The sequence below is a fragment of the Lithobates pipiens genome, unplaced genomic scaffold, assembly GCF_037356315.1.
Source record: "Lithobates pipiens isolate NorthernLeopardFrog02 unplaced genomic scaffold, aLitPip1_a1.2 Scaffold_28, whole genome shotgun sequence".
In the NCBI taxonomy this organism is placed as follows: domain Eukaryota; kingdom Metazoa; phylum Chordata; class Amphibia; order Anura; family Ranidae; genus Lithobates; species Lithobates pipiens.
This window is the reverse complement of record NW_027507789.1, coordinates 206,215,650-206,231,589: the sequence shown is the minus strand read 5'-3', so window position 1 is coordinate 206,231,589 and position 15,940 is coordinate 206,215,650. Positions and strand designations below refer to the sequence as shown.

The following is a 15,940-nucleotide window of genomic DNA, read 5'->3' as shown; positions in this document are numbered from 1 at the left end:
TCTGTGACATGATGGTTTATATGGCTAGGGGTTATCAGTTGAACTGTTAAAGCATCCTGGGGTCATGGTTTTACTTTCTTGCAAGACTGGCTATGATCAAGAACTGGGTCATAATAATAAATCTCTTGCAATGCATGCTTTCATATACTTACTCTATATTCTTACTTAGGTCAGCGTCTCAAAATGTCGAATTCTTTAATTGAACTATTTGTTTTGTTGCTCTTTTTATTTAGCAATCAGAAAACGTTTGGTCTTTCTGACAAATACATCAGTGTAAAAGACTTCCAGGCCATGGCTGAAGATGAGATCAGTATTAAAGCCAAGGAAAGATTCCGCGTCCATTCAATCTTAAAAGATCGCTGGCTGGTGAGCAAGGTGGAAGAGACTGAAAGATACTCTATGAAGGGATATGTGCCTTGTGAATATCTGGCCAGAGAAAAGTCTGTGGAGAAACAGAGGTAGGTCACAATATTAAAGAGAAAGTAAACTCTCCCACTCTGATGCTTCTTTTCATTTAGTCCATTGTAATAAGTCATTATCAGACTATAGCCACTGTAATCCAGCCCAAATCGCATATTACTTACTGTTTAAAGAAACTTTAAAAAACTTGTTTCCAGGGGTTAGGCAGCGCCATCTTAAGTATTGTTTTCTGAGTCCACAGTGGAGTGTATTTCCGTCCTTACATTGAACACTTTCTGTACTGTTAACCAAGCCTCCTTCTCAATCCAATGTTTCTATGGCAAGCCTGCTTCCCTGTTCAAAGCTGACTTATTTTATTTCATAGTATTTACTTGTGCCGATGTCTAATGTTTGCCTTTATCAGTCTTATCAGCTTCAGCTGATAAGACTGCAGTAATGGCCAAGTTTACACTGCATGGCATGTCGCATGGTCACATGGTGTGTAGAAGGAAGCTCTGAATGACTCTGCAGCATCCTGGGATATCAGTGTTATGTGCCGTAGGAAGTCCTGATAACAGATAGATAAGACAGAGAGTATGCCGGTGAACTATCACATTGTGTCCCCCATCGGATAGTGTCCGCTGTGTAATGCGCATGCGCAGTACACAGCAAACACAGATTCCGAAAACAGCCGAAGATGAACGGCGCCTGCGCCAAGAGTCCAGGTTCTAGCTCCACCATCCAAGTGGACATAGAGTTAGAATAAAAAGAGCCGAGCACAGCGAGGCCGTGCCAGAAGCGTGGCGAGCGAAGCTAACCCACGAGGGGCCCTCTAATATTTGCAGCCCTATGTCCACTTGGATGGTGGGGCTAGCACCTCCACTCACGGTGCAGGCGCCGTTCATCTTCTGAGATTTTCCGAATATCCTTCTGCTGCGCCTGCGCAGTATGGGGCGGACAGTATCTGATGGCCGGACGCTATATGGCAGAACACCGTAAATCAGGGGAGATCTGGGCATGCTCAGTGACTTCAGTCTAAAGAACAAAAAGGATTACAATACTAAGCAAGTAAGGAGATATCTACAAGCAGTGTTCATTAGGGTTTTTATGCTGATTGACATGGGACAAAGTTGTGGGGGAGGGTTTACAACCACTTTAAGTTTACTTATTAAACTAAGATCTATGAGAAGTTCCACCACAAAAAATTGAGAATCTACATAAGAATTTTTTATGATAACCTACTTTAAATGGGTATGATCGTCCACCTTAAATAATAATGATGGTCCTCCTCAAAAGTTATGCAGGTCCACATTAAGTGTTTTGAATTTCTACCTCAAAAGTCCTAAATGTCCACCTCAAAAGTTACAAAGATTCCCCTATGAAGTTATGCAGGTCCACCTCAGGAGTTAAGAAGGGCACCTCAAAAGTTATGTAGGTCCTCAAAAATAATGGGGCTCCAGCATACTCCGTATTCACATCTGGCATTATACTGGTTACCAAAATGAACCAGAAACTGATGAAAAAAATGATACTTATTGAAAGGAAAAAAACTCCCATGTTGATAGTTTAGCAAACCAATAAGAGTTGCGTTTTCATTTGGGTCACACAAATTGTGTGTTTGATGATTGGATACCAGATCCTAGTATGTACAGCATATTATATTGCCTGTTGGTATGCTATGAACACTTACTGTTTTCTCGTCCCAGTTGGTTTTTCAACATAGAGGCCAAAGAGGCGGAGATCCTCCTTCTGTCCAAATCAACCAGAGATGGCTCTTTCCTCGTCAGACCAGGCACAGAGTCACACTATTGTCTGTCAGGTAAGGATAGATGTTTAAGGAGGCCTGCAGTTTGGACTAAGAATGTCATTCAAAATTTATCTTGGCTTCAAATACAAGCTGCTTTTGGAGCTCTTTCTCTAGCCAATTGGTCTGACTTTCAAATGAGAGTCAGGCCAGTATGCTATTGGTCACCTTTTTCCCTCTTCCCCAAATCTACATTTCTGTTATTCAGTGTAGGGTGACTGTTATCTGCATCAAAAGGGACCGACTCTCCTTGTCCAAATGTTGGGATTCAATTATTCAGAATGTCTTCCCCTTCCCTGTATTTCAAGTGCAAGAATCTATTGTAATGTAGCATTCAAGTCCTATGATGTGGTGGCTGTATTAGTTTATCCCTTTTGAGGATTTATCTTTTATTTTCATCTGGTGTTCCTGTGAATAATATACTTTCTGTCCTAGGGTGACCATGTCCAATCACTGTGTTTTTATTGCAGTATTGTCATCCTAAGACAGGAAGTGTGTTACTACAGAACACTTTCCCCTCTCCCCTTCTCCATAACACTGAGGGGGTGATGGAGGGTCCATAGTCTAGCAACTAGGAACACTCTTAAGCCTTGTACACACGGTCGGAGAATCCGTCGGAATGTGTCCTATCGGACCGTGTCGTCGGATAATACGACTGTGTGTGGTATGCATCGGACTGATTCCGTCCGAATCTCTGTTCCAACTGGTTCGATCGGACATACTCCGATCATGTGTAGAGCATTTTGATCGGACCAAGTGCCACGCATGCTCAGATCAAATTCCTACATCAAAGCTATTGGCTACTAGCCTGAACGTAGTCCCATCGTAACGAAATTACATCATCACGTTCTGAAAGATCGGATTTTTCGCCAACTTTGTCCGACCGTGTGTATGCAACAGTTTCGGACAAGATCCGACGGACAAAATCCGACGGGCAGAATCCGACGGATTTGGTTGTGGAAATCTCCGACCGTGTGTACAAGGGCTAACAGTGCAGCTCAGAAGAATGCAGAGGAAATGCAGATCTCTGGATTTCTGGCAGGATCAACTTCTAAACAGACATAAAAATAAATTTTCCACAATACATTTAACAGATCAAGAGAAAGCAAATAAGAGAAGTTGATTGTTTAGGTTTACATACCCTTTAACACCCAACTACTGTAAAAAGCTTTTCTACTTTTCTCTAGAGCAGGCAAGGAACCCCTTACATTCTGTTCTAATTTCACCTGCAGCCTGCTGATTGGAAGGTTAATCAGCATCATCACTTTTGTCCAACAAGGAGAAAGATAACATAGGGACCAATCTTTTTTTGATTAGGAAATGCATGGGCAAAGCACAGGTTCACTTTAAGTGTAGTACCCAGGTGAGGGGGAAGGGATTTTCTCCAATCTGTAGACAAAGAAGATTGAGCAAGCATGTCTTCTGCAGCCCAGATAGCCAGCAGTTGTGCGGAAAGTTTGAAACTGACTTGCTAAGCTTTTGCTGGACTTGTCAGGCGTCACAAGTTTGTTGCACAATTGCAGCAAGTCCGCATTTGCATGACTCAAGATCAAATTTCTTTGCAAACATTCTGCAAGTCTGTTGCGAGTTCTGGTTCAGTTATGTTGTGCAATAGTCATCCCACCACTGGGGGTCACTGTGGCTAAATTTTCCATGATACATTTTCCATGATGTAGACTTGCAGAGCTTTTGCTTTAGACTCACCATTGCAACTTTGTTCTTGCTAGAGACTTGCCAAATCTGCTACAAACTGGAAAAGTGTCAACTAGAACGTGTGCGTCAAGTGCTCTGCAAGTGCACAACTCGCCAGTAAAAATGTGCAGCAAGTTAACAGACTTACAATTCAACACTGACACAAATTCTGTGTTATCTTTGCTATGGGGGAGGTGGAGCAAAGCTTGCTCTGATAATTGGAGAGAAATATTTAGCAGCAGCAGCAATTGTTCGAACAGAAGCTGCTCCACCAAAGTGTGGGTACAGTGTGGTATTGATGCTCCCCAAATGTCTGAACTGTCTTCTGTCCAATAACCAATCTTGTTATGGCCATTCATAGTCCTCCATATAATATAAGGCCCAAGTACTAGAAGCCCATATCTCACACCTGTATCTCCACTCTCTAGTGCGGAAGAACAAGGTCGTCACCCACTATATTATTAAAAGAGAAGATACGGGAAGATTTTTCATCTACAAGGATTGCTCTTTTACCTGCATCCATGATCTGGTCATTAACTTCCAACAGCACCGAAAAGGTCACGACTGCCTACCGCTCACGCCGTTTACAAAAGTAAGTGAAGTACAATGTTAGTACAATTACGGGTCAGTCCTCCCAGAAAAACTGATTTCATAAATAAAGAGTTAATGCAGCTCTGTCACTAATAAAAACACTATATAGAACAATACCGTGGAGCGCTAAAAAGTACAAAACCAAGTGGTGAAGCAAAGCACTGTGGGTTCTTGCTGACGAAGTCCAGCCCAGGAAATAATCGTAATGCATACGGGGGGGAGGAGCCATGCCTTCTGCCATCACCCGCGGCTATCTGATCGCTTTGTTTTGTACTATTAAGCACTCCACGGTGTAATGTTAATTGTCGTGCTTGTAAGTGTGATTTCAATCATCTTTTTGAAGTAAACTATTAGGCAGAGAGCACTATTTGTTGCGTTTTGATTTTACATATCATATTGCAAAACTTCTGAGGATTTGACATGTCAGACAAGTCCCATTCTCATCAGGATTGTGACCCCCCCCCCCCCCCCCTCATAGGGGAATGCATTTCATGACTGTACACTCAGGTTAAGGTGAGCGGCCACAATTGTCTTTGATGGTGGAAGTGACACCATTCTGAGCTTGGATATATTTTAGTTCACCTTTCTGACTTACCACTGGGTCGGTATCCTCACTGGATGAATTTTTCTTTGGTCGGGGATTGCTTATGAACTTTTTATGAATTCATAATTATTTATTGAACTGCGCTTTCAGATTGGACTCTATGGAAGAAGACTGGGTATACTTAGCTGTTCCACCTTCTGTTCCTTTGGTCTCTTAGACAGGAAACATGTTGGCTAAATCTTCAACATTCCACACACCGGCAGGTGTGTCAGATTCCTTTTCCCCTGCTATTTGATGTGGTTCTATTCACTGTCCCCAATATCACTACAGTGAGCTGGGACACATACAGTAAAGGTAGACAGGTACACCCAAAACTACCAGGTAGGCAGACCAAAGTCAGGCGTTATGGCAGAGAGATGTCACTGTTGAAGCATCCAATACATAAAAAGATGCCAGGGCCTGAACCTGACAACCAAAGTTCAGTTACTCCTTAGCATCAACATTAGTGGGAAAGGTTAGACCCTCTATTAGATCCTTTTAAAGTCCTGGTCCCTGTTGAGATGAATCCTGTCTTCTGTCCTAGAAGAGTCCCAAGTCAGTTCCTGCCTCTGAAGCAGCTTGAATGGTTTTCTGTTGCAGTCACACAGACAAGCATAAACATCAGTACATAGAGAATAGGACCTAGTGTAGACATGATCAGTTATGATAGGAATAGCTGAAGATAAAGGCAATATTTTCATAAAGGTCCAACTTAAATCCACCACCTGCTATCTCCCTGTTGGTCTTCAAATGTGCACTTACACGTGTTCAATTACTAATTACATTGATTAAAAAAAAACTACACATGTCCCTTAAGTTTAAGAAAAAGCCAAAAAATAAAAGTATATGTTAGATAAAGAATAGTGAGTGAGTGTTGTCACTCTAGGACAGGAAACTGGCGGGATAACCTGGTAAAAAAAGCCATAAAAAAAAAAAAAAAAGAATGCAGCTTCCACATCTAAGGACTGGAAAGCTGCCCCCTATTACTTGGGTTCATTTACACTTTAAAATGACTTACTAGAGGTACTTTGTCTTAAAAGGATCCCAGATACATGGAGGACTCGTGGGAGAGGCCTTCATCTGACTTTACTTTTGAGGAAAAAGTGTATGAGACTAATATTGAAAAAACATCTCTTTGGAAAGGAAATTGGACAGAAGGAAGAAGAAAAGTCCTTATCCAGATGATTTCTAAAGGTTTGTGGCTATTGAACATTGATGAAGTAAGGTGGGCAAAGAGCTTGTGTGCTAGATAGGGTGCCCAGGTTAAAGTCTGAAGGCCATCATATCCAGACACACCTGTAACATGTTGCCAGTCATTATCGCCTGTAGTATTTAGTTGGCAAATACCTTGCATAACAATAAAAATGTTGGCTGGCAAAATAAATTGGTGCACTCTAAGCTTCTCCACAGTCATAGCATTTAGGCATAAAATTCACTGTACAGGAACCAGTTTTACAACCTTCTTCAATACACAATAAAGTTACTATATTATTCATAATGGAGAAAGTTACTCTGGTCTGTAGCTTACTGGGCTTCACTACTCCCCCTGGCAATGGAAATGTTTTGCCCAGTGCTTTCGGTTCAGCACTACACATGTGGTAATCTATGTCCGCTGAAGAAGCCTTAGCGCCACCATACTTAACAGTTAAAACCATGTAACAGTTCCTTATCTCTATTGAGGCGAGATCTTTGAGCTGTGTTCCTGGAGCTGCACACCTCCTGTGCCCTTTACAGCAAGGTCCTTCCATCCCCGCTGAACTTATGCATTTAACTTATACTATGAAGTATGCTACAGGAAGAATGGGAACAGTCCAAGGGGGGCAGGAATAGAACTGGGAACTATAGTCAGAAGCAAGGACGTCCAATGGGTACGCAGAAAAGGTGACCACCTTAAGAACTTTAGAAAGTGGCACTCAAAAAGGGCAGAAATAGCAACCTATGCTGAGACAGTTCACAAAACAGACATCCTGCTAACCACAAGCAGTGCTCAAAATCGGGAATAGCTTTCTTTTATCAAGCTGTCTATGGCCAGCCTAATTGCACTGAGGCCATGATCTGGAACTCAGAATTTTTTTGGAAACTCAGCCCTCTAAACATCAATGGCTGCCTGTTGGACTAGAAAGTAACACAAGAGAAATACTTAAATCTGTCTGCTGCTGATATGAAAGCCAAGTTTCCGTCAGCCGGGCACCAACCTGACCCACTGTCCTACTGAACAAAAGAAAATGCAAAACATAGGTGAACGTATGCTTCTACACAGAGGTTACATAAGAGGTGCTAGTGGCAGGGTAGGAAGTTTGTAGGGAAATATATATATTTTTGAAAACTAGCAAAAACGGATGGGATGCGCACTTTGGTCTTTTTGGTCTTGATGCTAAAGGACTTTGTCCCAGCACTGGTTGGAAGTCCTAGTCACCAGAGCCCCAAGACCTAAAATAATTTTATATATATGAAAGTGTAACTGCGCTGATCCAAAAAGTGCTAGTGCAATAAAACCACTATAATGGTATCTATACTTCATATACAGCTTATACAAAAACCTATAAACTGCAAAGTGCAACGTGCCAATAAATCATTACAAAGTGCAAATTATCATGTGCAGAATATCATGGGTGAAATATTGCAACCCCACAACATAAATATTTTTCAATGATCCCCAGAGTTAGTTTCCGTTTCTCATATATATTCAACTTGCATAATGTGCGCCAATCCACATCCGTGCTCTAAAAAATAAAACTTATCACCACCATCTGCAATGGGCACTCACCAGAACCTATAAAAAGTTTTGCCTTTGGTTCATATTGGAATAACCACTGCATTTCTTGGCGTTCCTCCATCTGGATTACCACTAGATACTACTCACATCTCCACATCAGTCTTAGTATCTCGTAAAAATCAGATTAAACATCCATCATTGCGCAATGTACTTAAAAAATGTATTTATTTTAGCCAATAAAACAATAACCAGAATATCTGAAATGTACACTCACAATTTAAAGTGCCTCTAGTTCCGCATTGAGTCTTTCCAGTAGTTTGTTCTATGGTTCAGCTCCGCCGTGTTGGTTTACCGGAATCGGCGTGCGTTCCAAGCCTCAATCTGATGCGGGTCAGTGATAGGAAGTAACATCAAGGGTTACACAGAAGTCTCTATGCGTTTTGCATACACACATGCGTCATCGGGATGTTTAATCTGATTTTTAAGAGATACTAAGACTGACATAGAAAGGTGAGGAGTATACAGTGGTAATCCAGGTGGAGGAACGCCGAGATAGAGTAGTGGTTATCCCAATATGAACCAAAAGCAAAACTTTTTATAGGTTCTGGTGAGTGCCCATTTCAGAAGGTGGTGGCGGCACATGAAGTGGTGAAAAGTTCTCTTTTTTAAAGCACAGATGTGGATTGGAGAACATTATTCATATTGAATATATATGAGAAATGGTATCTAACTCTGGGGATCATTGAAAAATATTTATGTTGTGGGGTTGCAATACTTTACCCATGATATTTTGCACATGATAATTTGCACTTAATAATGATTTATTGGCACGTTGCACTTTGTAGTTTATAGGTTTTGTATAAGCTGTATATAACGTACATACACCCTTATAGTGGTTATATTGCACTCGCACTTTTTGGATCAGCGCACTTACACTTTCATATATATAAATTTCCCCTATTATAATATCGTTTTTTTTTTAACTGCAGCAGATCACAATTTTAGTTTAAGTTTATTATTGTTATATTGGATTAATATTTGCGTCAGTGACACAAATTTTTCATACAGTAATTGTAACCTTTTAACCTTTAAGCCAGCTGGCTATGGGTGACTTACATTAAGCCTAGTGGCATAAACTGGCACTGAAATGTCCTCCATCCATTTCCTAATTATATCTTGTCAATACTTCTCCCCTTTCTTTATTAAATTAAACAGAGTTTTTTGAAAGAAGAAAAATAATGGATGGGATTGAGATTCTCAAGAAGCTGAAGCACAAGAATATCATTGAATTGTATGCCTTGTGTACCATCAAGGATCCTGTCTATATTGTCACAGAATTTGTGGGGAAAGGAGACCTTCTCTGCTTTCTACGTGGTAAGTAAAAACCTCCATAGCTAATTATAAAAGTGGGAAACACTGTAAAGGTAATTTGTAAGCCCTTGTACACACGGTCGGATAATCCATCGGAATGTGTCCTATTGGACCGTGTTGTCGGATAATCTGACTGTGTGAGGTATGCATCGGACTGTTTCCGTCGGACCAAATTTTCCAACTTGCTGGACATACTCCGATCATGTGTAGAGAATTCCGATCGGACAAAGTGCCACGCATGCTCAGATCAAATTCCTACATCAAAGCTATTGGTTACTAGCCTGAACGTAAGTCCCATCGTAACGAAATTACGTTATCACGTTCTGAAAGATCTGATTTTTCGACAACTTTGTCCGACCGTGTGTATGCAACAGTTTCGGACAAGATCCGACGGACAAAATCCGACGGATTTGGTTGTCGGAATCTCCGACCGTGTGTACAGGGGCTTAGACACCATGGTATCCAAGCAGTAGTTGAATCAACGCACATTAGTGTTTATTGGTTCTTCACTCTAGTGAACCTACTGCGCTTCTTAATCTTTCCAGTTGTCAGGCTAATGTACACTTTGAATTGTATCTGAACCCAAGAACATAATGTGCTCCTATGTCACGATGGAGTCATAGTAAAACTATATGTAATAATAGTTGGGTCTTCGAAATATTGTCAGATGTTTGAAACAGTGATCTATTTGCTTAGTTAACATTATTTTTAAGGGTTGAACTTTTCATTGTTGGCTGGCTGTCAGAAACAGATCATCTAAGCCTGCAGAGGCATACATCCAGGAAAGTATGCGGAACTCTGAATGTATTTACACCTAAACACAAAAATGTACTATTCTACAGTTTACCAGTCCTCAGATATGCCTGTTACAGTTTCTATTGATAAATAGGGCTGTTACTGATTAAAATTTTCGTGTTCGATTAATCTTTTTTTTTTTAATCGATTAATCGACTAATTTCGATTAATTATAACACACATACAGATCCAACTACTTTTAGCTGATCTCCTTGCATTGCAACTCTGCATTAGTCAGTGGTAAATGTGGTATACACTATATACAATCACCCGACACTAGTTAGTTTCCACAATCCATGACTTAACCTCACAGTTCCCACAAATATGTTTTAAATTCAAAATGTAGCACTGACGTAAGTCTTTTTTTTTCCACAGTAGCACGACAATCCCTCCACCTCCGGTCTAACTAATCACTCTCACCTTATGGCATGGACCCCTGTGCAAACAGGTGGTCATGCAAGCGGGTATCAAAAGGGTTAACACGGACCATAAACTTCTCTCAGGTCTCCTTAGATCTCAGCAAGCACACCAGGTCATGGGTAGAAAGAAAAGATCTAAGTGCTCACCGCTTAATTATAAGATTTCATTTTTGTTTTCAAACACATGCTACTCACATAAAGATAAAAACAGCATGTAAAGCCGACAATCGCGTTAGTTCCATAGGGCAGCAGTAGCTGACGTCATGTGTAGCGCCTCCTTGTACGCGTTACGTTCAATTAGAACTTCGCTGTCACTGGACTCCTCCCCCCTTCCCTTCGTTAGCAGACAGAGGCACTTGGGAAGGGGGGAGGAGTCCAGTGACGTCGATGTCCGTGATGTCACCGGATCTCCGATGGAACTCCCTGAAGACCCCGGAAGCCGACGGAAAGGTGAGTACCGATCAAAATAATTTTGATTGATCAAAAAAAGAATCGATTAATCGAGAAATTTATCTTTAATTTCCACAGCCCTAACAAATACTATAAATTAACATACTACTGCCAACATGTGAGCGGAACAGTGAAGCTCTTGTAATCCCCAGAATATTGGATTTAGTTGTAATTGTGACCTGGCCGTGGTGATCTCTGAGGATTAGTCAGGGATACACATGTATATACTGTATAAATATTCTAATTCCCACTTATTTTCTGCAGGGGAAAAAGGATCCCTCCTAACAGAGCTAGAACTTCTTCACATTGCTGATCAAATAGCGGATGGCATGGCCTACCTGGAAGTAAAATGTGTGCTGCATCTTGACTTGACTTGTCGACGCATCCTGGTTGGAGACAATCTAGTTTGCAAAATCTCCCATTTTGGATCTGCCATTCAGAAAAAGGTTTGACCAATGAGGACTGTCAGAACAGAAAGCTTTTGCTAACAAGAGTGAAAAAAAAGTATTATATATACATTGCAAGGATTAACAAAAATACAGATCTGTAGCTTTCTTTGTCTTATAAGAATTAGAATTTTCCTTACCATGTGCTGTCTGAAAAGATTTTGTATTTTTTCCACAGGGTGATCCTTTTATTCTATCAGGTGTTGCTGTTCCAGTACATTGGATGCCACCAGAGGTTCTACAGAGCAAGATATATTCCAACAAAACAGACGTGTGGTCTTTTGGAATAGTCCTGTATGAGATTTTCACCCTGGGGCAGAAACCATACACAGGTAAGAAGATTTTCATCTCCAACTCTAAAATCCCCATGGATGGGAAAGTCTCATAACAGGAAAAAAAAGCAGCAAGACGTTTGTCCATAATTACTAAACTCATGTACTGGTCATGCTCCACAAGAATGTACAGTATATAGTTACATAGTAGGTGAGGTTGAAAAAAGTCACGAGTCCATCGAGTCCAACCTATGTGTGTGATTATATGTCAGTATTATATTGTATATCCCTGTATGTTGCAGTCCTTCAGGTGCTTATCTAATTTTTTTTTTTTTAAACTATCGATGCCCCCCGCTGACACCATCCTTGCGGCTCTTATATTAAAGAACCCTCAACATATTTTAAGGTTAAACCTCTTTTCTTCTCATTTTAATGAGTGGCCACGTGTCTTAAACTCCCTTACGAGAAAAAGTTTTATCCCTATTGTGAGATCACCGGTACGGTATTTGCAAATTGAAATTATATACCCTCTCTTCTCCGTCTGGAGGGTATGGAACCATGTATTCAGGGGTGGCTGGGGGGTCTGCAAGGCACAGTACTGGAGTGTCAGGAGGCCACTGTACTAGCATGTTACAGGGGATCTCAAGGGTATGGAACTGGGGGTCGGGAGGGCTGGGTGTTTGAAGGGCACAGTCCTGGAAAGTCAGGAGAGCATTTCTCAGGAGGGCCCAGTGTTGGGGGTTAAGAAGGCGCAGTCCTGGGGGGGTCAGGAGGGCACACTACAGGGGTGGTCAGGAGGGCATTGTTCAGGGGGTCTGGATAGCATGAAACTGGGGCTTCAGGAGGGCTCACAGAGGTGTCAGGAGGATATGGTACTGTTGGGTCAGGAGGGCACACAGAGGTGTCTGGAGGATATGGTAGTGGGGGTCAGGAGGGCAAACAGAGGGGTCAGGAGAGCAAACAGAGGGGTCAGCAGGGCACACAGAGGGGTCAGGAGAGTACACAGAGGGGTCAAGAGGGCACACAAAAGAGTCAAGAGGGCACACAAAAGAGTCAGGAGGGCACACAAAAGAGTCAAGAGGGCACACAAAAGAGTCAAGAGGGCACACAAAAGAGTCAAGAGGGCACACAAAAGAGTCAAGAGGGCACACAAAAGAGTCAAGAGGGCACACAAAAGAGTCAAGAGGGCACACAAAAGAGTCAGGAGGGTGCACAGAGGGGTCAAGAGACAACAGAGGTCAGCAGGGCATGCAGGAATCAGCAGGGCACACAGAAGGGTCAGGAGAGCACAAAGAGAGGTTAGGAGGGTACAAGTGTATTCCTGATGCAGAGCTGCATCGGGGCACAATTTTTAATAGAGGACTTGCTAAAAACTGCCCCATGTCTTTTGCTATACTACACTGATCTTTTGGGGTGAATGGGTAGGGGTTTCAATAAGATTCCAACAAGCCCCCTGCCAGTAGACCCCCACAACCACAGCCCAGGGTTATGGGGCAGTGACCCTTGTCTCCATCAACATGGGGACAAAGTGTTTTGGATTAAGGGGTCAAAGCCCCTCGCCCCAAAGCACCCCGCCAAGTTGAGGGCATGTGGCCTAGTATGGTTCAGGAGGGGGGTGTGCTCACTTGTTCCCCTCCCCCTTCTGGCTGCATGCCCAGATAAGGGTCTGGTATGAATTTTTTTCTTACATTTTGGCATGGTGGTTCCTCTCAAATCCATACCAGACCTAAGGTAGGAATAGACAGCAAAGCCTCCTATTAAAAGTCCAATATGGAGGATCAGGATGAGGGAGCTCAGGTTTTACAGAAACTGTAAGATTTGCATGTAACTTCATCCGACTATTTTTTTCTGACATTTTTAAACATGGTTTTTACTGGAGAGAACCTCTGTTTGTGAATGTTTCCATTACGCTCAGATGGAATAGCCCAGGTGTATGACTTGTTACTATTAATATGTTATTTTTGTCTTCCCAGGTCTTAAAAGTTTGGAGGAGGTGCGTAGAAAGGTGGCGTCAGGATACAGACTGCCCCAGCCTCCCCTGTGCAGTGGGGACATCTACACTTTGATGCTGCAATGCTGGGACCAGGACCTGGACAGCCGACCTTCGTTTCAGAAGATTGTGGAAAGCAAAATTTTTAAACAGCGGTTATCATAGACCGCTCTCCTTTAGAGTGAACGCTGACCTGTGTATTTATAGGAGACATGGAGGTTCTCCAGAAAAAAGGAGAAGGACAGAAGAGAAAGAGATAACATGCAGGAAAGGAAGATACATCGATGATATTGGGTCTAATTAGCTACAAAAAAACAGTTTTTCCTGTATAATAATCCTTTCATATTCTCATACAATGATTTTACCATTGTACAACTATTTCTGTATACTGAGATTTTATTATTACAGCAATTTATTTTATTTTATTCATTTATCCTAAACCTAATTACTGACTACTACCATTATTATCAATCCTGTACTTACTGTATACTGTACATTGTCTTATATTTTATTCACTATATTCCATTTAATTAGCATTTTAATAAAAACATGTTCCTTTATTTATAATTCAGGTTTCCATAGCAACAGCAGCGTCAGAGGAAGTTGCCGCCCCTTAGCTATGGAAACCTCCCCTCCCCCTCCAGGAAGCAGGAAGTTTATCTACATTCACAAAGATTATAAATCTAGAAATACAAAAAGCCCCTACAAAAGGTAATTACTTTTTAAAAGATGCTAATTGTAAATGATATCCCTTGTTTCTGTGCAGAGAGATAGATAGATATATATATCTGCACAGTAAGAGGGATATCATTTACAATTAGCATCTTTTAAAAAGTGATTACTGCAATTTGCAGAAGCTGCCCCATCAGTTTGCCCCCATCATAACTGACCCATCATACTGCCACAATCAATATTGCCCCCATCAAAATTCCCCCATCAAAACTGCCCCATCCAATTGCCCATCAAAATTGCCCCCCATCAAATATCTGGAGGATATGGTAGTGGGGGTCAGGAGAGCAAACAGAGGGGTCAGCAGGGCACACAGAGGGGTCAGGAGAGTACACAGAGGAGTCAAGAGGGCACACAGAGGAGTCAAGAGGGCACACAGAGGAGTCAAGAGGGCACACAAAAGAGTCAAGAGGGCACACAAAAGAGTCAAGAGGGCGCACAAAAGAGTCAAGAGGGCGCACAAAAGAGTCAAGAGGGTGCACAGAGGGGTCAAGAGACAACAGAGTTGTCTATGTCTTTGTTCTGACAGTCCATCATATTGCCCCCATTAAAATTGCACCATTATACTGCCACCATCAAATCTGCCCCATCAAACATGCCTCATCCTATTGCCCCATCAAATTGCCCCCATTAAAACTGCCCCATCATACTGCCACCATCAAAACTGCCCCACCAAAACTACCCCATCATACTGCCACCATCAGAACTGCCCAATCCTATGGCCCCCATCAAAATTCCCCCATCATGATTGGATGATAAAATCAGCAGAGCTTCCCCTCATTGCAGATCTTCCCCTCAGATCTACAGTGACTGCACTTCCAAGTGCAAAGTGGATTTGCCTTTAGTAAATAACCCCCTATGTCATGAAGCAATAATGAATCAATAGCATCCCCCAGGCCACCCACAGTGTCCCATCTGATAACAAATAGAGATCACGAACCCATCAGCAAGACCAACATACACATAACAAGGGCCTGAAGATCAAACCTACCAAACATATCCTCAAAACTCACCGCATCTGTCAGAAGAAGATCCATGGCCGGCTCGGTGGCTGGCACCGTCAGTCCCGTCTGGTGGTCGCTGTCTATGTCTTTGTTCTGACAGATGAGGTGAGTATTGAGGATACGCTATGTGTATATTGTACATGTGCACTGAATTGTTTTTATCAATTGTGAACATTCATTGTCCCCCATTTGTTTTAAAACTTTGGACTCCAATAAAGATGTTTTTATAACAAAATATTTTTTGTGTGTTTTGGCACCATTAAAAATCCCATTCTGTTCTAAAATTCTTTGAAAACTATTGATAGATACAAGAAACCCTTTCACTGGATCCTTCTTTCCCATTGATAAGGGGCCCCCCCCCCATATCTACACATCTATGTGAATGGCTATGGACATTGATGAGGGGTCACACCCCCAATATGTACACATGTATAGGGATGGTCATGGACATTGATGAGGGATCCCCCCCATGTACACATGTATAGGGATGGCCATGCACATTGATGAGGGGTCACCCCCTCCTCCATACGTGCACAGGTATTGAGATTGCCACAAACATAGATAAGGGGTCACCCTCCATATGTACACATGTATAGGGATTGCCATGGACATTGATGAGGGGTCACCCCCCATATGTACACATGCATGGGGGCTGCCATGAACATTGATGAGGGGTCAC

At 42.0% G+C, this 15,940-nt stretch overlaps 1 protein-coding gene and 1 long non-coding RNA gene across 2 annotated transcripts in view; one reads left to right on the top strand and one right to left on the bottom strand.

The window, feature by feature from the left end:
- Positions 1-2,310, bottom strand: part of LOC143936058 (uncharacterized) — a 53,611-nt gene extending 51,301 nt beyond the window's left edge. The window contains exons 1-2 of the long non-coding RNA XR_013263607.1: positions 2,090-2,310; positions 153-442 (exon numbers count right to left, since the gene is read on the bottom strand). This is a non-coding gene — a long non-coding RNA (uncharacterized LOC143936058). The remainder of the gene's footprint in view (positions 1-152; positions 443-2,089) is intronic.
- Positions 1-15,496, top strand: part of LOC143936056 (uncharacterized) — a 68,531-nt gene extending 53,035 nt beyond the window's left edge. The window contains exons 10-17 of the mRNA XM_077460366.1: positions 234-458; positions 2,106-2,218; positions 4,324-4,487; positions 6,110-6,263; positions 9,001-9,159; positions 11,085-11,266; positions 11,445-11,598; positions 13,512-15,496. Coding sequence (XP_077316492.1) covers positions 234-458; positions 2,106-2,218; positions 4,324-4,487; positions 6,110-6,263; positions 9,001-9,159; positions 11,085-11,266; positions 11,445-11,598; positions 13,512-13,693 — 1,333 coding nt within the window. The 3' untranslated portion in view covers positions 13,694-15,496. The remainder of the gene's footprint in view (positions 1-233; positions 459-2,105; positions 2,219-4,323; positions 4,488-6,109; positions 6,264-9,000; positions 9,160-11,084; positions 11,267-11,444; positions 11,599-13,511) is intronic.
- The last annotated feature ends 444 nt before the right edge of the window (positions 15,497-15,940 follow it).